The sequence below is a fragment of the Eptatretus burgeri genome, chromosome 17 (assembly GCF_056783735.1).
Source record: "Eptatretus burgeri isolate ZD-2024b chromosome 17, Ebu_testis_v1, whole genome shotgun sequence".
NCBI lineage: Eukaryota > Metazoa > Chordata > Myxini > Myxiniformes > Myxinidae > Eptatretus > Eptatretus burgeri.
In genome coordinates, this window is record NC_140977.1 from 873,615 (window position 1) to 898,453 (window position 24,839).

A 24,839-nucleotide genomic window follows, 5' to 3' on the forward strand; every position below is an offset into this window, starting at 1 on the left:
TGTCGGTAGTAAATAAGTCAATCATTTGATCAATTCACAACTCATTGTTAAGAACAGAAAAGAAACAAAGACCTGAACTTTGTTCATCAGATAAAATACATTAACTACATTTCTAATATCGTGGAAATTTCTGGTCATGGATTTGGCAAGCAGAGACAAAGCGATGAGTGGAGTTCCAGTTAACGTCACTCACTTCCTTCACATTGGGCAATGATGGTACCATCAATCACCATGGAAACGCCATGAAGCTCTGAATGGTTTGTTGTTTTTCCATTTCCTCCATGACAGCTGTTCAGAACAATCAAACAATTATTAGACTCGTATAAAAGCCGATGACTGGTTAGAATTATTTTATTCGAAATATTCAGGGAGACCGGAAGATATGATGCTAGCAGCAAGAAACGTTATTTTAAAACACTACTTGAACAAATGTGATCCGATTTTCTTTATCTTCTGGCACTTTTCATTTCGACACAACAGCCTTGTGAACGTGCCAAAGTCTGAAGCCTCGGCCTAGCGTCAGGAGCGCTTACATCTTCTTTATTTACGAGTCATCCTAAGGACGCAAATGAACACGTTTTAGTCTGTGCACATCACGCACAGTGACTTACACAGCCCTTGAAACCCAGTTGTAAGTTACTGTGTACATTTCCAAAAGAACAGACTTCATTACTCTTTTATAAAAAATGTTTTTCGAGTTTTTACTCTCAAAAATAGACCGTAGTGAACATACAGTAGTGTTTAAAGATTGCCCTTTAAAACCCCACTAAAATCATCCTTATGAAGGGCAGACACCGACAAATACACACTCTTTTATACACAAACATAAAACAACACCCAAACTAATATACATACAATACCCAAACTATTATTATATAGTACAATACCCAAACGATTATTATATAGTACAACACCAAACTATTATTATATAGTACAAGACCCAAATGATTATGATTTGGCACAATACTCAAACTATTTTTGTAGTTTGTTTGTTGTTATGTTTATCACCAACAGGTCACAATTTTAAACTGATCTTCGTGAAACTTCTCTATATGGTAGAGTTTGTAGTAAGCAAGAAGCCTATTGTTTGAGGTCAAAAGGTCAACTCTTGCTCTCTCACTGCAGGCAAGTCGGTAGTTTGTCTGTCTTCTACAGTCTCCTCTCCAGCCTCACCACCTCCCCCTCCCCAGCTCTGTCTAAGATCTGCCCCCTCCCCCCCCCCCTCACCATATTTCCGCAGGGCATCAAGGTCCACGAGTAACCCCTTTCTGGTAACACTACCAAATTCACGAATCTACTGCTCACCTTCCCTCTTTCATTCCTCTTTTTTTCCCCACCTCTGGAACAAACTCCCACACTCTCTTCAATCCCACTTTTCCCTCCAGATTTTTAAAACAGCTGTTCACCACCACCTCTTATCTTCCCCCATCCAAAACGGTGATCTTTTCTACCCCCGTTAATTCACCTCCTTCAAATTCCCTGCTTTCTTTCCTGAAAGTCCCTGTAGTGTCCATCTTGTTTAACCCGTGTACCCCACCCCATCCCTCTCCCTTCCACAGATCTCCTACATAACGTCTATGTTCCCCACTGTTTTGTGCTTCCCTCTCCCGCCCCTCTTGTTATACGTTCTCTTTGTTAGCTCTTGTATGAGCCTTGATGTGTGTGTGTGTGTGTGTGTGTGTGTGTGTGTGTGTGTGTGTGTGTGTGTGTGTGTGTGTGTGTGTGTGTGTGTGTGTGTGTGTGTGTGTGTGTGTGTGTGTGTGTGTGTGTGTGTGTGTGTGTGTGTATACACATGTTTTAAAAAATTTTTTGTCAGATTGATAAAATCTTCAATTTTCATGTGATTGACTAGAAATTTGAACAGGATTTGCATGTCAGGTCACTGAATTCAACCACCAATTATTTTTGAGGTAATCATCAGCCAAAAGGTCAACATGGGCCAGATTTCTAAAATTGTCAATTTTCATCCGATTGACTTGAAATTTGAAGAGTAGTTGCACATATGGTCATTCGATTCAACCACCAATTCAGTTTCACTGAATTATTGTGGTAAAATGTGTCAATCGCAACATGGCTTCCTCGCTCTATTGTGGTGGAATACACAACCCCACATAGACAGGGCAAACCCAAGGAAAAACTAACATTTTTTCCAGTCAAGGTTTTCTCAGTGGATTCATCATCCTGAACTATACCATTTGATATTAGCTTGGGGGGTCACGCAGAATCTGGCCTCAAATTCAAGATGACGGCCAAAATCCAAAATTCCCCCAAAATTACCTTTAGATTTATAATGCGTCGTAGTATTTCCTGTCAAGGTTTTTTCAGTGGTTCTGTCATCCTGAACATATATCCTTTGAGATTAACTTGGGAGCCACCCAGGATTTGGCCTAAAATCCAAGATGGCTGCCAAAAAATCAAAATGGCTGCCAAAATTAAATTAATTAGGTTTTTACTGCCTTATAGTTTTTCCTGTCAAATTTTTCTCAGCAGTTCCGGCACACTGGACCTATAGCCTTTAAAATTAGCTTGAGGGCCACCCAGGATTTGACCTCAAATCCAAGATAGCCGCCAAAATGGCCGTCAAAATCATCTTAATTATATTCAAACTACCTCTTTGGTTTTCCTATCAAAGTTTTCTCAGTGGTTCCACCATTCCAAACCTATGTCCTTTGTTAATAGCTTGGAGGGCACCCAGGATTTGGCCTCAAATGCAAGATGGCCACAAAAAACCAAAATGGCCGACAAAATTACCTCAAAATTGATATTTCGTCTTATTTGTCCCCCAGAATGTTCCGTGCTCGGGAAGCAGGGTTTAGGGGCTGTGCAATAATTATGGGACCTGGGGGAGGGAGAAATTTCCGGTTGGTGTGCCAAAGAATGCTCCCCCCCCTTCTCGGCATGCCAAAAAAATCATTGCCCCCCTTTACAACGTGCCAAAAAATCTTTGCCCCCCCCCCTTTGCACATGCCAAATTTTGGTCATCCCCTATTCCAAACCTGAAATGGTCTATATAGGTGATGCGAGCATAGCAATCTTGAATCACTGTTGCGAATGCCAGAGTTCAAAGGCATCTGTTCTTCATTGACATCAGCAGAATGGACACAGGCAAAGATGATTGTGGAATACCTCATAGACGCTTCAGCGATGTTGAATCTAAAAGTGCAGTCAGAGAGAAATGCATCGAAAAACATCTCGTAGCAGAACGTGCCTTACTTCCAAAATGCTCTGCCTTTGGGCACATCAACGATGCTAGATACCTTACATTCCAGCATGTCAAACTCCAAGATGTCAAGATGAATAACAAAGAAGCATGGGATGATCTGGCCCAAAATGGGTTTGGCGGGTCATTGTCTTGTGAGCCCTTCTCTACAATCCATGGGGATTTGATAACTGAGACCACAATCAACCGAGAAGTGAATGTCAGAGGTGGTCCAATGCAAGGCGGATACAGTAACAATGAGAGCACAACAAATACATTCGTCAAGACCAGTCATATCATGGTTAAGATCAGAGCTACACTGAAGGAAAGGCTAAATATCATCACCTCCTCAGCCCACAAGGAGACCACAATAGCGGCCCAAATACACCATGAAAATATGGTTCATAATCTAGTACTTCAGCTTGACAAATACTTCGACCCATTCCTGAATGGTCCTGCTCGTCATATGAAGACTGGTGTGGAAATCGATTGTGATGTTGTAAGAGGATTGAGGTCATCCGCAGAAGCTGGAAAACAGAAATATAAAGAATTTGTCGACTTGAGACTCAAAGCCAGTGGGGAAGAACGAGTCAATTTCTTCGACTAGATTACCAAGCTCAAGATCAAAATCGGGATGGAGAAGGCCAAGAAAGACCCAAAAGTAGTTGATATCCAGAAAGATAGACAGGCCTTTGGTTTACTGGTATGCAAAGCAACATCTCCAGAAGAGGCACATTCATATCCCTTGACTACTGTCCCACTAGCTCTTGCCACACCAGAGAGAGATTTGAGACAAGGTTCAAAAGCAGCACTGAGGAACTACCTCATAGAAGAGTCTGAATCAGTCCGTGAGAAACCGCCACATGAAGGAAATTGGTTTATAGATGGAATGGCTGCTGTGAAATCTGTTCCTGCTCAGCAAACTTGGGGAAAATATGCAGCAGCCCTGTTGAAATTTTGCTTGCCAGCAAGTGACTCCAAACCACAGCAACTGGGAATCATATTTGATTCATACAGTACAGCCACAACGAAGGAGCTCACTCAACGTGGCTGTGGCGCACCTGGAAGAAGAACTCGCATCACAAGCTATGAACAGGACATGCCTAAAGGGAAAGATTGGGACTCATTTCTGCAAAACTCAGAAAATAACACAGAACTGATTAGATTTCTAGTCAATTACTACAAGACCGATGCTGTGAGATCCAAGCTGAATGTTCCACTAACTGTGACAGAGAAAGATAATATCTGGTTAATAACGCAACCCAAAATCAAGATGCTTGACTCCTGAAACCACCACGAAACTGACACCAGACTCATCCTCCATGCAACCCAGTCAACAGATCCTGTAATTGTCAGGGCGACAGATACAGACGTCTTTGTTCTCCTGACCGATGCTTATTCTGTCATTAAACCATTACAAGACTAGATGATGAAGATTGACCATGAAAGGTATGTTAGCATCAAAGCTCTAACTGACCGATTTGGTGACAAAATGTGTCAAGCACTTCCTGCCTATCACAGCATTACAGGGTGTGATACAACCTCATTTCCATTTGGTGTTGGTAAAGTAAAACCACTGAAGAAGACGAAGAAACTGGGAAAGTTCCAACTCCTTTCGCAACTTGGCACATCGCGCACTTCAGTTGAAGACATCGCCGATGCTAAGCCCTTCTTTAGAACCTGCATGTATGCTGGAAGTGAACATGATGAGTATGTGAGAACAAGGATCAGAATGTACGACAAGCAGAAAGTGAAATCCAGTTCAAGTATCTTGCCAGATGAAAGTAGCACCAATGAACACCTCAAGAGGAGCGATTTACAAGCTTTTATCCGGTATCAATCGATGTCTGAAACAAGATATTGAGTATCCTTCCATCAAACACAGAGGTTGGGAAGAAATGGAAGATGCTATTTGGCCAATATGGTTCACCTGCCCCCAATTCCCACCAAGCCTTTTGGTGACGAGCAGCAGAAGAAGGTTAACACCAGGTAAATATACATTTATTTATCGTAAAGCTACGCAAGGTTTCCATTTGCCGATTCAGATTTGTTTGTCATTTAGTAATACAATTCACAGCCTTTTTTTAATCAAAATCAATTTGACAAAGCATTCAAATCATTTCTGATCATACAGGTGACATCAATTATGATACAGACACAGAAGATACGAGAGACACGGCCCAGCCCACAAAGAAGAAGAGAAGAACGAGACCCAGCCATAGTGAGGACAAAGGAGACGACAGCACAGGAGGAGACGAAAGTACTGGAAGTGAGAGCGACAGCATTGAAGAGCAGTCAGCTACCTCTTCTGGCAGTATTAGAGCAGTCCACTCATCTGACTCGCAGACGGACAGTGACTTGGATAATAGCAAATTAACATTAACTCTGGACTTGCAGTTCTATCTTAATTATGTTTGTATCCCCCATTTTGTTGGTGAATTGAACTGTAGGATGACCAGAAAATGCAGTTAATATGATCTCAATTTACATTTTGTGGCCTGTTTTGAGTGAGAATGTCATATTTACATGATAATAAAGCTCGGTTGAGTATTCTCGACCCCAAAATCAATTTCCGGTACCATTATAAACCCCATATTAGGTACAAAAAAAAGTTAATTTAACAGGAAAAGAGAACCCTTATTAATTCAATTTTGAGGTAATTTTGTCGGCCATTTTGGTTTTTCATGGCCATCTTGCATTTGAGGCCAAATCCTGGGTGCCCTCCAAGCTAATAACAAAGGACATCGGTTTGGAATGGCGGAACCACTGAGAAAACTTTGACAGGAAAACTTGAGGTAGTTTGAATATAATTAAGATGATTTTGACGGCCATTTTGGCGGCTATCTTGGATTTGAGGTCAAATCCTGGGTGGCCTTCAAGCTAATTTTAAAGGCTATGGGTTCAGTATGCCGGAACTGCTGAGAAACATTTGACAGGAAAAACTACAAGGCAGTATAAACCCAATTAATTTAATTTTGGCAGCCATTTTGATTTTTGGTGGCCATCTTGGATTTTATGCCAAATCCTGGGTGGCTCCCAAGCTAATCTCAAAGGATACATGTTCAGGATGACAGAACCACTGAAAAAACCTTGACAGGAAACACGACGAGGCAGTATAAATCTCCTAAAGGTAATTTTGGCGGCAATTTTAGATTTTGGCCGCCATCTTGAATTTGAGGCAAAATTCTGGGTGGCCCCCAAGCTAATATCAAATGGTTTGGGTTCAGGATGGTGAATCCACTGGGAAAAATGTTAGTTTTTCCTTGGGTTTGCCCTGTCTTGCATCTCCGTCTCGCCACACAGCGCCACTACACACTGCCCTCCATCGCAGACTCAGTTGCTCTTTCGATATTGTGCCGCACAGACTGTTATCACATGATATCGCGTGATATTGTGCGATTTCGTTTTCGCTGGTCTTATAATAACAGACATTGTCTTACAAGACGCTGGTCTTGTAATATAAGACAATATTATTGACATTGTGGGGTGTTTGTGACAGTAAAAAGTTATGAAGAAGAACATGTGTGGTTTTAGTGAAATAAGGCAAATGAAACATAAAAAAATGTTATGAAAAGCAATTAAAGTTCGAATCAAATTAATTCAATTGTATGGAATGTTGATTCAATTGTGAGATAATGAGAAAGTAAGAAATAAAGAATGAATGAAGGAATGAAATAAGAGGCAGAATGAGGTCATGATTTTTTTTTTTTTTTGAAAGAAAATATTTGTTTGTTTGTTTTGAAGTGAGGAGGGGGAAATAAGATCAAGATGAGGAGCGTGAAATAGAACACTCGGGATAAAGCAGAATGAGGCACAAATCTTGAGAGGTCTTCGCTCGTCTTCATGGAGAGGTGCTTGAAATTCAAACGCGGTATGGACGCTGTCATGGCACCTCATATGGAGGTTCATAAGGACATGCAGAACAAGGCAAAGCAGACAAAGATCAACTCCTTCACAAAGTCTGATGACCCTGACAACCCGAAACCAGGGACGTCAACATCACCTCAATAGCATCCAACGCCCTCCATCATCATAAGTAAGTGCAATTTAAAAGTTTGTTTGTTTTTATTTTATACTAGTTTTGGAAAAAAGTCGATAAATTTTCGAGTTGGTTCCCCAAACCCTATTTTTTTTAAGGTCTTAACTTTGCACATCCCAGTTTTGCCCAACGTGAGGTTTTTCAAGAATGTAACCCCCCACGAACAGGGAGGGTCTGCCAGATATAAATTTGGGAATTGCACGATATAAATAATTGAACAATCACTTCTGGTTCGGGGTTTGGCACATGCTCACGACTGATCGGTGCTCTCTCCTACCAGTTCATCGAAGCCAAGGTGCCCTAACAATTTATATTGTGTTTTGTAGCTTCGTTTTTCTGTTTGTTTTTTGTCAATTTTTCTGTCTCAAACTATGTCCTGCTGTGTTAAATCGTTGAGTTTGTCTCTTGAGTTCAGTCAGGCCGACCTGTGATAGTCGAGTGCGTTTCCTCTCAATTTTCTGCCTCATTTTTAGCTTCTTTGGTCCAGTTGTTGCTAGTTCTGAACCCTCGGCTCAATCCTTTTCCCTCCTCCCTCAAAAACTGAAACAAAACGTCTCTCCTTCACCGGGGAAAGCAAACATACAGGAAAAAAAAAACCACGACCAACAACAACATCATCGGAGAGAATACAATTTTTTTTCGAAACTCTACTCATTTTCCGATACCTTCTTTGCAACATCACCAAATTTAATTAAACGTTCTCTTCTTTAAATATACTAGTACGTGCCCGCACGTGCGTACCCGTACGTGCGTGGCCGTACGTGGAAAAAAAAAAACTTTCAAACCGCGAGCCAGAAACAAACCCACAGGCCGTTCCTTCGCTCTCGTAATCGACGACTGGATTGGGGCATTGTGTTTATCGATAAATGCGCATAAGAAATCGAGAAATTATTAGAATACATTAAGTCATCACTATCCGGAAGTCCGTACATTGTAACCCGTAATAGGGAACGCGGCTGAGGTTCTCTTCCCCATCGGCCACGCCTATACAGCAATGTGTTTTGTCATTGGTTGGTAAATAAATGGCCGCAGCAATGTGTCTTGTCATTGGTTGGTAAATAAATGGCCATAACTTGGGAAGCACTTGTCCGATTTATATCAAACCTTGAAAAGGCACATACTCAGGTCCCCAGCAATATACCTGGCAAGTTTCAATTAGATCGGACCAGTGGTTGTCGAGAAACACCGGTCACACACACACACACACACACACACACACACACACACACACACACACACACACACACACACACACACACACACACACACACACACACCTGGAATTATAGATAGATATGTATATATATTTTCCCCACCTATGACGTCTGTTGCAGGTTATCCAGTCTGGGAATACCGAGGAATCCATTTCGCAAAGGCTGTGTGCACACAACAAACATTGTCCCTTCACATCCATTCATGGTGCCAAACCCCTCCATATCAGTACCATCTCCCCCTTCGTCACACCTCCTCTCAACTTCAACCTCGTCCTGACCCCTCTCGGTTGCCCCCCCCCCCGCCCGCTCTGCCCCTACTCATGGCTTCACACCTCCCCCACCTCCGAGTACCCTCCTCCCTCCTTTCCACATCCCAATATCCTATCAGCAGCTCCTCTCCCCCTGTCCCCAACTGTGTGGACCTCAAACATCTGAGGCCTCCATTCCAACTTGACAAATATCTCAATCCAGGCCACTGCCAATCAACCGAAAATCAACCGATTCCTTCCTCCCACAGGACGTCCCTGACTCCCTATTGTCTCTCCCTGGCTATTGTCTCCTCTGGTTTGATTGACCTGAATCCCGTCCTAGTGGCAGAGTCTCACTTTATATCAAAAACTCAGTTTCTCACTCTCCATGTACTGACTGCTCTTACACCTCACAAATCCCAGGAGCAACTCTGGCTGCAACTTCCCCTCAGCTCCCACCTTGTGTTTGTCTGAATGTTGTACCATCCTCCAAATGGTGATGATTCCATCCACATCTCTCTCAGATGACATTGTCTAACTATTAATCACTCATCCCAACTCTCTTCCTCATATGTGGTGACTTCAATTGTCACCATGTAAAATGGTTGGGTGTTGGTACCTCTCGAACCAGCTTTGGCACTTCTGCAAAGGACTTCTGTGACTACATGGGTCTGACTCAATCTGTGAACTTTCCCACCCATATTTCTCTGAATGGTAACACCAGGGTTACCCAAACGATTATTATATGGTACAATACCCAAACTATTATAATACGACCAGAAAAGACCCGCGGAGCCTCAGCGGTAAAGCCCTTGCTCGAGAGAATGCCACCTAATTATTTGGGTGGTGTATAGGCAACAGAATGCCTATCAATCGCTCCTAAAATATAAAATAACCCACGTTTGAAGCAAAAACATGCCCACTTCCTGTGTGCATATATAATACATCGTGGTTATATAGCTCAGAGAGATTCCAATTGTACTGGCCTATAGGCTCACACCAAAGGCCTGAAGCCTGAGGCCAGAGGCCTATATGTGTTGTGGCCTTCAAAAGGTACTGACACCTATAGGCTTCAACCTTTATATATTTTTTGATCCTTTAAAGTTGCTTTTGTCGTTTTACACTGAACGGAAACCTATAGGGAGAGCATGGCGATTGTGAATATAACAGCTCCGAAGATGTCTTTGGCTTTGCATAGCACCAAAATGGCAGCCATATGATTTTTTTTTAAGGTTCTAATTGTAAGTTGAGTCAAGCCAATTGTTCCACCAATGGGTAGATAAGACTGTTACACACGGACAGACGGCCAAACATGTTATTATAAAGACATCAAACCAACGATTAAGGAATGGTACAATACCCAAACTATTATAATACGAGCAGGGTCCCATGGAAATTCCACATAGCTCATGTAAAATGGGACCTCAAGTCCTCAACTCTCCTCATCCACCCCTTCCACAAACTCCATGTGCTCAACCTCCACCTCCCAACCCTAACACATCAATCCCCTGCCCACTCCAGGCCTTCAAACACCATCCTCACTCGTCATAGTCACATGGTCGCTTGTCCAACTCACAACCCCACGAGTTATAAGGACAAGACAAGTGGCCATGATCATTGAGCAGGTCATGGACGCCTGTGCAACTCAAAGTCTCGCAAGATATGCAGAAAAGATATGTGGCAATAAACGACCCGAAACCAATGATCTTCTTCCTGATACATGATATATATATATATATATATATATATATATATATATATATATATATATATATATATATATATATATATATATATATATATATATATATATATATATATATATACCATGAAAAAGTAAATAATGACCTGCCTCGAACAAAGACCTTTTAAAATATAGGTTTAAGCCCTGCATTCGAGAATGCCAATCCCATCCCCACTTCAAGCCTCCAAAACCCTTCCCCACCCATCACGGTCACCTGTCCAACTTACAATCCCATGGGATATGCAGAAAAGATACGTATCCATCAGCAGGTCCTGGCCCATCACAGTCATCTGTCCAACTCCCAATCTCACAGGGCATGTGGAAAAAATATGTGACCGAGTAGGCATGGCTTGGTTACGGTCGGTCACCTGTCCAACCCACAATCCCACGAGATATGCGGAAAACATATGTGACAATAAATGACCCAAAACCAATTACCTTCTTCCCGATACTTATATACACATCATCAAAAGTAAACAGTGACCTCGGATAAATTTCTAATGACATGGGTTTCATCTCTGCTTGAGAGAATGCCACATAGTTCATTTGGTGGTGCATAAGTGAACAAACTGCTGTCTCCATCACTGAGGCCAATTTTCACAAGGCCCGTGACACCTATTGACTCAAAATCTTTTTAACTGTCACTTTGGTAGTTTTACAATGAAGGCAATACTTACAGGGAGTGCATAGCAATTGTGAATATGACAGCTCTGAGGGGTCTTTGACTTCGCATCGCAGTGAGCACCAACATGGCGGCCGTAAGATTTTTTTTCATCAGGATGAAATCGTGGGTGTGTGGAGTCAGGCAAACTGTCCAACCAATTGGTGGGAAAGATTGTTACAGGAACCCTCACGAGCCTCTCTTGGTTCTCTCCGGTGGAATCACGAGTCTCTCCTTGTTCTCTCTCATGGTTGTGGACTCCGCGGTGAACTCTCCAGTCTCGACTCTCCGGTTAAGTTCTCCTGGGAGGAGTCTCCCTCTCGGGTGCCACCCACAGGGTCAGCCCCAATAGAAATGAACCTACATCTTTTACCCTGGGCTCCACAGCCCACTGTGCCACCATGGCTGGCACACAGTGGCCAGAGAGATAGTAATCGGCCTGTGTGCCTCTGCAATGGGAAGTCTTCACCGAGCCCCGCCTGCAAGAGGGTCTTACATATACATAATTAATCAGTCTACCCTGTCTATAAATTACATACGCTGCCTCCGCAAGTCACAAACGACATTCTGACGGATCCTTGTTACATGGCAATCTGACCTATGTGAAACACACGGACCACACTACACTTAGGTCACAGTCTAGCTATGGATCCTTCCCCTTTCCACATAACAGTAGAATTATACAAGATGGTACAACACCTAAACTACAGTATTATTATACGATATAATATGCAAGCATTATTGTAATTAGCTTCCCAAGTCAATTGGCTCATGAACTTTCCTCCAATCCATGCAGCGTGCTGTCCTCGTGCTTTCTCCCATAATCCAGCCCTGCCCTGTTCTACTCCTGGTGGAGGTTCTACTCCTTCCTCCACACCTACTCCTCCTCACCTACTCCTCCCAACCCAACCCTTTTCTTTCCTTTCTGCCACACATGTGTAAAATCTTTGTTTCCCAGTTCGTCTTTTATCTTCCATCAGTCTGTAAACCTGCTCTCCTCTGTAATCAAGGTCGTCCAACAACCTATATTTCTGTATACAAATACAGTTTGTATTTTTTGATTATAAACTTTGCTGATATTGTCTATATGGATTGTTAGAATAAAGAAGTAATATATCGACACTTCTGAATAAGTGATATATAAAAGTGATTTTGATGAAATATGCCAGTTGAAGAAAGGATAATGTTGACATGAAACAAAGTCACTAACCCCCCAAAAGATTATCAAAATTAACATGAAGTGTTGCACAAGACATACCACAGCATTTGATGGATCACACTTCAACACTTCCATGAACCATTTGTATGCTTCTTGAAAGTTATTCTTAGCCAGGTGCAGGAAGGCCCTAGAAAACAAGAACATAATTTACATGAGACGGTGATGATGTAATTTGTTGAAGAATTTCCAAAAAACAGAACAAAGCAATTTGAACGTTATCACATGGAAGGAAGGTCAAAAGAGCAGAAGGAAAAATGTATCACTTCACGAGTGCATTAACGGGGCAAAGAACAGGGGAACACAGGCCGCACAAACATATGGGGCACATAAACCGTGGGAAAAAACGGGGCATACAAGCCGTGTGAAAAAGCGGAGTGTACAGGCCGCACAAACACACTGGGCACATAGACCGGGGGAAAAAGTGGGGCATACAGGCCATGTGAAAAAGCGGGGCATACAGGCACGTGAAAAAGTGGGGCATACAGGCACGTGAAAAAGTGGGGCATATAGGCCATGTGAAAAAGTGGGGCATACAGGCCATGTGAAAAAGCGGGGCATACAGGCACGTGAAAAAGTGGGGCATACAGGCACGTGAAAAAGTGGGGCATATAGGCCATGTGAAAAAGCGGGGCATACAGGCACGTGAAAAAGTGTGGAATACAAGCCTCGTGAAAAAGCAGGGCATACAGCCGGGCACACGGCACATAGACCGTGTGAAAAAGTGGGGCATACAGGCCACGGTGAAAAAGCGGGGCAAACAGGCCGTGGGAAAAAGCGGAGCATACAGGCCATGGGAAAAAGCGGGGCATACAGGCCATGGGAAAAAGCGGGGCATACAGGCCACGTGAAAAAGTTGGGAATACAAGCCTCGTGAAAAAGCGGGGTATACAAGCCTCGTGAAAAAGTGGGGAATACAAGCCTCGTGAAAAAGCGGGGTATACAAGCCTCGTGAAAAAGTGGGGAATACAAGCCTCGTGAAAAAGCGGGGTATACAAGCCTCGTGAAAAAGTGGGGGTATACAAGCCTCGTGAAAAAGTGGGGAATACAAGCCTCGTGAAAAAGCGGGGTATACAAGCCTCGTGAAAAAGTGGGGGTATACAAGCCTCGTGAAAAAGTGGGGCATACAGGCACGTGAAAAAGTGGGGCATATAGGCCATGTGAAAAAGCGGGGCATACAGGCCGTGGGAAAAAGCGGAGCATACAGGCCATGGGAAAAAGCGGCGTATACAGGCCACGTGAAAAAGCATGGAATACAAGTCTCGGGAAAAAGCGGGGCATACAGGCACGTGAAAAAGTGGGGAATACAAGCCTCGTGAAAAAGCGGGGTATACAAGCCTCGTGAAAAAGTGGGGAATACAAGCCTCGTGAAAAAGCGGGGTATACAAGCCTCGTGAAAAAGCGGGGGTATACAAGCCTCGTGAAAAAGTGGGGAATACAAGCCTCGTGAAAAAGCGTGGCATACAGCCGGGCACACGGCACATAGACCGTGTGAAAAAGCGGGGCATACAGGCCATGGTGAAAAAGCGGGGCAAACGGGCCGTGGGAAAAAGCGGGGCATACAGGCCACGCGAAAAAGCGGGGAATACAAGCCTCGTGAAAAAGCGGGGCATGATGGGCATGATGGACATGATGGGAATTGCTGTTGTTGAGATATGAAACTGAAAGTTTGACTTCATGTATTTAAGGACCCAGCAGGGGGAGAAAGCCGGACGGGCAGGAATATTGGGGGAGGTGTGGGAAAAGATATTTCCATTCAAGATTCGGCCATTTTAACACTTCGACTCTTCCCCCCATCTCCACCCTCTCTCCACCTGTCTTTCTTGCTTCCCATCCCATAGCCTTTCTCTCTGTCTCTCTCTGACACCCATCCCTTTCTTCTGTCTGTCTGTCTCCGATACCCAACCATTTTTTTTTGGCTCACCTCACCGAGATTACCTCACCTGTTAACAATCACGGTGATTAGTGTAGTGTCTGATGTAATCCCGTGGGATTTGACCACGATAATTATTTGATTCTTTATAGTATGTAGATTTGAAAAAGCATGGCATCATTTTTATTCTTGTGTAATTGGAAGGAACATTGAAAATGTTCAGAGTCATCGTATAACGGAATATTAAAATGGCCAATAAATGTAAGTTGTCATCTTGAAAATCACTGGAACATTGGCATGTAACCGATCAAATTAAAGAACTTGGTGAGATCTGTTCAATGATCTAGTTATAAAGTATCTAAAGATATATTGAGTGTCGACAGGGACCAAATAAGTCGTTGATATAAAAATTTCACAAATTTGACAACTGTGTGTGATGGTCATTGTGTAACAACATCGAACAGAAATGATCAACCATTTGTACGTTTCATTTTCCTGTGTTAAAGGCATATTCATCATGGTTACTGTATAGGTACTGCAGTTACTCGGTGGAGTCGCTGTATTGAGAATCATCGTTCACATCTTCGGAAGGGAACATTTCACGGGACGTTTTTTCGGCCCTTTTCATCAAGTGCATCACACGTGCACATTTTGGTACATGCCAGGTCATGTTTCCTGCAGGAGCACGAGCATGAAGCACACGTGCTTGCAGCACAGACACATTTCACCAGCTCCATGACAGATCGCTTCTCGTGCTGGTGGTGAGTCACTGGAATGTAATGTTAATTTTCCAATGTCGATCCATAATCGAATGGTGACGGTAGAACTGGGTTCATTGTCGAGTAGTTGCACCATACCCCATACCATTGCTTGGTAATGGGCTCTGAGAATGTGGTACTTCAATGGAGCACGTGTAGGTGGCAGTTTTTCAGCCTCTGCTTGTTTCTTCGTGAATAGGTACCATCTCAGTTTCTCTGTGTCAGTAATATTTGAGCATCGGCTGGAGAGTAGGCACACATACAGTGATCCTCAAGACCATCTTGAATGTGTTGTGTTGAGGTATCCACTTGACAGAGGCTTTTGATGGAATCGAGAACTGTTTTGTTTGCTTTCAACCGAATATTCCAACATATTATTTCCCTTTACCTGAAAACCATCCAGTATTAGCTGAACCTGTGTGAGCATGGAATATGGACAAGCTCTGTGGAACGTTCTGTCCAATGGCCTGGTATATTGCTTGAGAACAAGTGCAATGTTTATCTCATGTTCCGATAATCATACAAGCACCTTCTCCAAGTTGTGGTTGTCTACTCACTGCAAGAACAAAGACATCCATGTCAGGGGACATGAGGTGTCCAGTGTTCCCTTGGTAAGAAGCGTATAGTGCGTGGAAAATGAGTACAACGTCTGCTTCTTCATGGTTGCTCAACAAACGTTCGATATCAAAATGATGACATTGCGCTCCATTGATAGACAAAGCTACAAGTGGAAGTCCTTGTTCAAATTGAGCAAGTGTTTTGTTTGTTAAGTAAACCGTAAGCCTATCTGTGGTCTTTTTGCTGCTCAATAACTTCGTCAAAGGAACCTGAATCTTTGTGGGGCTGTCGATGATGACCGCTGTACATACTTCACCCAGCATGGCAGATGATATTTGAAGTCTTCAGCATGCACATCATTTGGATCCAATGTAGCACTCAGCTGTACTTTCCATTGCATGTTAGGACGAGCTTCAATGGCATGCTTGTGTTGTGAACCTGCATTAAAGCTGCTGACCTGGTGTAACTGTTTTGTTTCACTTCCCTGGCAGAATAAAAACACCTTTCTGTATTGAATGAAACACATGATGAATGATGCTAATGAGAATCACTGGATTCGATGGTGGGTACAAGAACAAGACGATCTGAGGAGGCTGATGGACAGCCTTTTATCGGTGGTTTGGGAGCTTTTCCAGTGGGGACAGCCTTGTTACAGTGGGGAGAACAAGTATTTGATACACTGCTGATTTTGCAGGTTTTCCCACTTCCAAAACACGTTGAGGTCTGTAATTTTAATCATAGGTACACTTCAACTGTGAAAGATGGAATATAAAACAAAAATCCTGAAAATCACATTGTACGATTTTAAAATAACTTGTACGTGCCCGTAAAAAAAAAAAAAAAATTATAAATAAATATTCAAACCGCGACCAACAAACAACAACCACGCAGGCCGTTTCTTCGCTCTCGCGTGCCCGCACGTGCGTGGCCCGGAAGTTGGCATATGATTGGCAGTTACGATTATTCGCAATTTAGTTTTAATACCCAATTATTCAATTAGCGCCAACGTATTTTTTCCTTTTCGCAATGTCGTGCCAAGGAAAAACAAAAAGAGAAGAGAAGAGAGAGAAAAAAAAAATTACTTCCTGGTTCGGAGAATACCAGCACTCTGATGTTACCGAAATTTATACACCGTCTAATATGAAAACGATCATAACTTGGGGCATTGTGTTTATCTATAAATGCGCATAAGAAATCGAGAAATTATTAGAATACACAAAGTCATCACTATCCGGAAGTCCGTACGTTGTAACCCGTAATGGCGAACGCGGCTGAGCTTACCTTCCCCATCGGACACGCCCGCGCAACAACGTGTCTTGTCATTGGTTTGGTAAATAAATGGCCGTAACTTGGGAAGCACTTGTCCGATTAATATCAAACTTTGAAAAGGCACATCCACAGGGCCCCAGCAATATACCTGGCAAGTTTCAATTAGATCGGACCAGCGGTTGTCGAGAAACAGCGGTCACAGACAGACACACACACACACACACACACACACACACACACACACACACACACACACACACACACACACACACACACACACACACACACACACACACTGCAGGAATTATAGATAGATTAATTTGCATTTTATTGCATGAAATAAGTATTTGATCACCTACCAACCAGGAAGAATTCCAGCTCTCACAGACCTGTTAGTTTTGTCTTTAAGAAGCCCTCCCATTCTCCACTCATTTCCTGTATTAACTGCACCTGTTTGAAGTCGTTATCTGCATAAAAGACAGCTGTCCACACTCAATCAATCAGACTCCAACCTCTCCACAATGGGCAAGACCAGAGAGCTGTCTAAGGACATCAGGGACAAAATTGTAGACTTGCACAACGCTGGAATGGGCGACAGGACAATCGGCAAGCAGCTTGGTGAGAAGGCAACAACTGTTGGCGCAATTATTAGAAAATGGAAGAAGTTCAAGATAAGTCAATCTCCCTCGGTCTGGGGCTCCTTGCAAGATCTCACCTCGTGGAGCCTCAATGAACATGAGAAAGGTGAGGGATCAGCCCAGAACTACATGGCAGGACCTGGTCATTGACTTGAAGAGAGCTGGGACCACAGTATCAAAGAAAACCATAAGTAACACACTACGCCGTCATGGATTAAAATCCTGCAGCGCACGCAAGGTCCCTCTGCTCAAGCCAGCGCATGTCCAGGCCCGTCAGAAGTTTGCCAATGACCATCTGGATGATCCAGAGGAGGAATGGGAGAAGGTGATGTGGTCTGATGAGACCAAAATAGAGCTTTTTGGTTTAAACTCCACTCGCCGTGTTTGGAGGAAGAAGGATGAGAACAACCCCAAGAACACCGTCCCAACCGTAAAGCATGGAGGTGGAAACATCATTCTTTGGGGATGCTTTTCTGCAAAGGGGACAGGATGACTGCACCCTATTGAGAGGAGGATGGATGGGGCCATGCATCGCGAGATCTTGGCCAACAACCTCCTTCCCTCAACAAGAGCATTGAAGATGGGGCGTGGCTGGGTCTTCCAGCATGACAATGACCTGAAACAAACAGCCAGGGCAACTAAGGAGTGGCTCCGTAAGAAGCATCTCAAGGTCCTGGAGTGGCCTAGCCAGTCTCCAGACCTGAATCCAATAGAAAATCTATGGAGGGAGCTGAAAGTCTGTGTTGCCCAGCGACAGCCCCAAAACCTGAAGGATCTGGAGAAGATCTGTATGGAGGAGTGGGCCAAAATCCCTGCTGCAGTCTGTGCAAACCTGGTTAAGAACTACAGGAAACGTTTGATCTCTGTAATTGCAAACAAAGGTTTCTGTACCAAATATTAAGTTCTGTTTTTCTGATGTATCAAATACTTATTTCATGCAAGAAAATGCAAATTAATTATTTTAAAATCATACAATGTGATTTTCAGGATTTTTGTTTTGGATTCCGTCTTTCACACTTGAAGTGCACCTATGATAAAAATTACAGACCTCTACGTGCTTTGTCAGTGGGAAAACCTGCAAAATCGGTAGTGTATCAAATACTTGTTCTCCCCACTGTATGTCTTGTGTTTAAACGGTCCATGTTGGGATGGTTGGTTGTCTGTTTGTAACATGCCATGTGCCATGGTGCCTGTTTGCACGTATGATCCTCCTTAGGAATACTTTCAGGTGTTTCGCATGTAGGAATAAAGTCAGTATCTCCAGACATCGCTTGTTCTGTGTAATTCTTGAATCGTTCATACGAGTCCATCTTTGGCTTCATCAGCAATGTTCCACCAGTACTTTGATATTTTAGGCAACAGGTGAAGTCTGTCTCAGTGCGAGGCCATTTTGTGGTTGAGGCAGAGTCAGACTGACTCATGGACTCTGTCATAATTACAAGTTAATCTGTTGTGTAAGAACTGCTTCGACCACCACCATCACCACCACTTCCGATGCCCAAATGATATATGTGTATGCTTGATCCAGCTTGGTTACGAATCCCATCACCTGATCGCAAAGAGCAATCAAACCTGCAAGGAACCAAATCTGTACATTAAATCAGTGATTTGTAACTTTAGGTTTGAATCTTGGCATCACCGATTGTGTTTGTACTTGTCCCAGACATGATATTTCATCTTACTTAAATATTCAGTGATATACTAAAATCAGAAGCTGGCCAAATAACAATGAGCACAGGGAAGCAACAGACGATCCAAAATACATGCATCATGAAATACATCTCCACTGTATGGATTTACCGATCTGGTACTAGAATATTGCACTTGATCGCAAATGGGCGGACTGCGTACAAAAGGTATTATTGGCTTATCTGTAATTTTCATTACAGATAAGGTATTGTCACCGCACGCTGTCCGTGTGTCCGTCTCTTTTTTTCACTTCTCCAGCCAAACTGCTGGGCCAATCCGGCTGAAATGTTGCAGCAACGTTCCTCTCCTGACTGGTAACAGGAATTGCGAAGCTCATTCCAATCACATGACTGTAAGTGTGTCAAAATGGTTGACTTAGTAAATTCCTTCAAAAATCTTCTTCTCCAGACCCACCAGTCAGAATGCTACCAAATTTGGGTTCCAATATTAGGCTTGGGTGGGGATGTCAAATTGCCGAAGTCATTCCGATCAAGTGACCGACGCCATCATTCTTCCGAATCGATACATATTCCTCTCCGAGATTAAGCTTGGTGTAAAGAATTAACATGCAATTCCCACAGGACCTCATTTTGCTACACAAGACCCTACACAAGATTTTTGTTTTTCGATTGCCTCACCTGTTCACAAGCATGGTGATTTTGTACTCAAGTCCATCTTCCTGCTGCTGGCTCACTCGTTCCACTCGTGCAAAATATTCCTCTGCTGCGGAAATGTCTCCCACCTATGAGAGAAGATGGACGGGCTGCTGTGTTTATCACGAAGATGAAAAAACAAAACAAAAAACAAATGTCGTCAAAATGAAATGTCAACGTGAAAGCATCTCGTTCATTCATGTGTTTAACGATGACGATGTTTGTTAACCTTCTCTCTCATGCTGAATCCATTCTCAAATTGACTGGAGATCGAGACATGAAACATCGTTTATTTGTCCCTCGTTACCGATTCAAATTCTTACAGTTCTATAACATAGAACACCTTACCCTGCACAGTGTTCAAGTGAATAATTACATTGAAATTAAATAATGACTTTAATGGTCATATTCTGGAAGTTTAGCACCGTTGATGGAGTCTTATACACCACCTTGTTTGACATGTCCATGTCCAAGTACTGCTAAACAGAAGGGTTTTTGAAAGTGTCAAAAAGGTAAATTGTGTTCTGTAGTGTTCAAGTATATAGAGTCCACTGTCAGTGGGAGAACTTCCGGTTTGAGAACGCCCGCAACAAAGAATGTCATTGCCATCCGCACGACCAGCTGATTGATTTACATTTTGATTTATCGAAGTTGGTCCGTGCTTTCGGATAGTGAGGTGTAAATGGAGTCATCACTGTTTGGTGGTCGGTACAGTACACGTGTAAACATGAGGCGGGAGTGGAGGGGAAGCCGTAGCCAGAGGTATTCCTGGGGGTGTGGGGGAGTGAGAGCAGTGCATGGAGAGTGAGGAATAGAGTCTTTGATGAAGAGAGCAACTCCTCCACCAGGACGAGGCTCAGGTTTATCAAACCGGAGGAGGGAGTAACCAGGGAGAGATACTTGGGGGTCAGACACTTCTTGGGAGAGGAAAGTTTCTGTTAAGAAGGCTCCCGTGCCATTGTCATTGTCTCAGTCTCACGTCACTTTTAAACAGTCATTGTCTCTCAATTAATAAATCGTAGATACACGAGCCATCAAATGTCACGGGGAAGGAGTGGGAGTCTGGAGGGAGGGGGTGTGGTAGGAGGAGGAGTGGTTGTCCAGAGGGAAAGGGGTGGGGTGGGAGGAGGCAGGAGAGGGCTTGGAAGAGGGAGGAGAAAGGGTGGGTGTCTCGAGAGAGGAGGTGAGGTGGGAGGAGGCAGGGGAAGGGTGGGAAGAGGGACACGGTGTTGCCAGGCAACACTGGATATCTTTGCATCTGTGTAAAAAAGCAGGTTTGACGATATTGCCAACGCAAAAACCTGTTAAAATGAGTGTTCTTGTGTCGGGTCTTGTTTTTCAAAAATGAGGTCCCGCAGGATTTTCATGTTAATTGTTAACATCAAGCATAATGTTGTGGAGGAATATGTCCTGATTCGGAAAAATTGTCATTTTTTTCTTTGCAATTTGAGTGTTTATTTTTTCAAGTCATTTGTTACCCCACCCCTCACCCCCAACCCCCTCTAAAAGGCGATTTATGGTCTTGCAAATGTTTTCAACTTTTTTAACGATTTCAGGGTAAACCTGAGCATGCAGCATCGTCGAATGAAAGCTCACCACCACATGAACTGATTCATGAAGGATTATTGTATAACTGCCATACTCGGTGACCTCCGATACACACTAATAATGAAAAATAATACCTTTTGGACGCAGTCCCCCCCATTTGCGATCAAGTGCAATGTTCTAGTACCAGATCGGTAAATCCGTACAGTGGAGATGTATTTCATGATACATGTATTTTGGATAGTCTGTTGCTTCCCTGTGCTCATTGTTATTTGGCCAGCTTCTGATTTCAGTATATTATTGAATATTTAAGTAAGATGAAATATCATGTCTGGGTCAAGTACAAACACAAACGGTGATACTAAGATTCTAACCTAAAGTTACAAATCGCTGATTTAATGTACAGATTTGGTTCCTTGCAGGTTTGATAACTCATTGTGATCAGGTGATGGGATTAGTAACCAAGCTGGATCAAGCATACAGATCTATCATTTGGGCATTGGAAGTGTCGGTGGTGGTGGTGGTGGTAGTAGAAGCAGCACAGACACTTACACAACAGATTAACTTGTAATTATGACAGAGTCCATGAGTCAGTCTGACTCTGCCTCGGCCACAAAATGGCCTCGCACTGACACAGAATTCACCTGTTGCCTAAAATATCAAAGTGCTGGTGGAACATTGGTGATGAAGCCAAACATGGACTCGTATGAACGATTCAAGAATTACACAAGAAAACAAGTTATGTATGGAGAAACTGATTTTATTCCTACAAGCGAAACACCTGAAAGTATTCTGAAGGAGGATCGTACGTGCAAACAGGCACCATGGCACATGGCATGTTACAAACAGACAACCAACCATCCCAACATGGACCGTTTAAACACAAGACATAACAAGGCTGTCCCCACTGGAAAAGCTCCAAAACCACCGATGAAAGGCCGCCCATCAGCCTCCTCAGATCATCTTGTTCTTGTACCCACCATGGAATCCAGTGATTCTCATTAGCATCATTCATCATGCATTTCATTCAATAAAGAAAGGTATCTTTATTCTGTCAGGGAAGTGAAACAAAACAGTTACACCAGGTCAGCAGCTTCAATGCAGGTTCACAACACAAGCATGCCATTGAAGCTCGTACTGACATGCAATGGAAAGTACAGCTGAGTGCTACATTGGATCCAAATGATGTGCATGCTGAAGACTTCAAATATCATCTGCCATGTTGGGTGAAGTATGTACAGCGGTCATCATCGACAGCCCCACAAAGATTCAGGTTCCTTTGAAGAAGTTCTTGAGCAGCAACAAGACCACAGATAGATGTACGGGTTACTGAACAAACAAAACACTCGATCAATTTGAAGAAGGACTTCCACTTGTAGCTTTGTCTATCAATGGAGCGCAACGTCATCATTTTGATATCGAACATTTGTCAAGCAACCATGAAGAAGCAGACGTTGTACTCATTTTACACGCACTATACGCTTCTTACCAAGGGAACACTGGACACCTCATGTCCCCCAACATAGATGTCTTTGTTCTTGCTGTGAGTAGACAACCACAACTTGGAGAAGGTGCTTGTATGATTATCGGAACATGAGATAAACAGTGCACTTGTTCTCAAGCCAATATACCAGGCCATTGGACAGAACGTTCCACAGAGCTTGCCCAGATTCCACGCTCTCACAGGTTCAGCTAATACTGGACGGTTTTCAGGTAAAGGGTAAATAATATTCTGGAATATTCAGTTCAAAGCAAACAAAACAGTTCTCGATTCCATCAAAAGCCTCTGTCAAGTGGATACCTCAACACAACACATCCAAGATGGTCTTGAGGAACACTGTATGTATGCCTACTCTCCAGCCGACGCTCAAATATGAATGACACAGAGAAACTGAGATGGCGCCTATTCACGAAGAAATGAGCAGAGGCTGAAAAACTGCAACCTGCACGTGCTCCATTGAAGTTCCATATTCTCAGAGCCCATTACCAAACAAATGTATGGGGTATGGTGCAGCTACTCGACAATGAACCTAGTTCTACCGTCAGCATTCCATTATGGATGGACATTGGAAAATTAACATTACATTCCAGTGATGTCCGACACGACCAGCACTAAAAGCTATCTATCGCGGAGCTGGTGAAATGTGGCCGTGCTACAAAAGCACATGTGCTTCATGCTCGTGCTCCTGGAGCAAACATGACCTGGCGTGTACCGAAATGTGCACGTGTGATGCACATGATGAAAAGGGCCGAAACACGTCCCGTGAAACGTTCCCTTCCGAAGATGTGAACGATGACTCAATACGACGACTCCACCTGGTAACTGCAGTACCTACACAGTAACCACGATGAACATGCCTTTAACACAGGATAACGAAACGTACAAATGGTTGATCATTTCTGTTCGATGTCGTTACACAATGACCATCACACACAGTTGTCAAATTTGTGATTTTCTATATCAACGACTTGTTTCGTCCCTGTCGACACTCAATATATTGTGGCGAATTCGCGCCCGTCGGCGTGCGAACGGCCACGTAACTCGAATCGCGGTACGTCGCCCACCGGAACGGACAATTCAGTCGTGACCCTCTCGGAACAACGCCGGGAGCTAGTCACGGGTGGGGGTTTAACCTCACCACGATCGTGCCAATTGCCCACCCACGCAGGATAGGGTTGCTCGCCAAATTCGATCAACCTAAGTACCTGCATGAATGGTCGACCGGGCGATCGTACCACGCCACAGGCCGACTCCGGACACGAACCACTTAAGTGGTCCGTTCCGTGCTCCAGTGATAACCGAGCGGTGTTATCGTCGGCCTTAACGGTTCCGATTAATTACCGGAATGTTGAACCCACTACGAACCCCTTACGTGATGCAAGGTGGAGCCAAACAAAGGAAAGGACGCAGCGAAACGGGCAACAAGTTCACACAAGCACGTTTATTCACACACACACAGACAAGCACGTATCCACAGCAAAAGAAAAATGCACATAAAAAGCAAAGGAAGAGTTAAAACCGAATAGGCGTATGCACGGCAACACTTAAAACAATACTACTTTAAGGACAGGCGCCACCCACAGTCATTTCCACAAACCCAAAGAAAAGAAAGGACTTCCCTTGGTGCGGCCGTCGAGTCCTCCTCCCACGACCTCCACTCCGAGCTCCGTCTCCTTCACCGTCCTCCACTGCCGACTCGACCAGACTCAACGACGACACAGCTCGACTTCAACGAGCTCATCGGGCTCCGCGAGTTCCACACCGACGCAGACACTCGACCACGACGACACAGCTCGACTTCAACGAGCTCATCGGGCTCCGCGAGTTCCACGAGCTCCACACCGACGCAGAGACACTCGACCATGACGACACCTCGGCGAGGACCCAACAACGACTTCAGACGGAGGCGAGTTCCACGAGTCGGGGAGAGAGGAAGAGGGAGAGAACGCGCCCCGCCCGTGTCCGACTTTTATAGCGCGGGGCTCCGCCCTTCACTCCGCCCTGTTTTCGGCTCCACCCTCCTTCGAGAGGGTT

General features: G+C 43.8%; 1 protein-coding gene and 1 pseudogene across 7 annotated transcripts in view; one reads left to right on the top strand and one right to left on the bottom strand.

The window, feature by feature from the left end:
• The window catches only part of TRAPPC12 (trafficking protein particle complex subunit 12), a 79,194-nt gene that overhangs the window by 2,622 nt on the left and 51,733 nt on the right, over positions 1-24,839 (bottom strand). For 6 of the 7 annotated variants that reach the window (XM_085861401.1, XM_085861402.1, XM_085861403.1 and 3 more), the window contains 2 exons: positions 19,745-19,848; positions 12,364-12,451 (listed from right to left, as the gene is read on the bottom strand). In XM_085861401.1, coding sequence (XP_085717527.1) covers positions 12,364-12,451; positions 19,745-19,848 — 192 coding nt within the window. Of the gene's footprint in view, positions 1-193; positions 289-12,363; positions 12,452-19,744; positions 19,849-24,839 lie in introns of all 7 variants that reach the window. The other variant, XM_085861406.1, reaches the window with a different exon arrangement.
• LOC147009067 (uncharacterized) lies at positions 3,112-7,210 on the top strand (annotated as a pseudogene).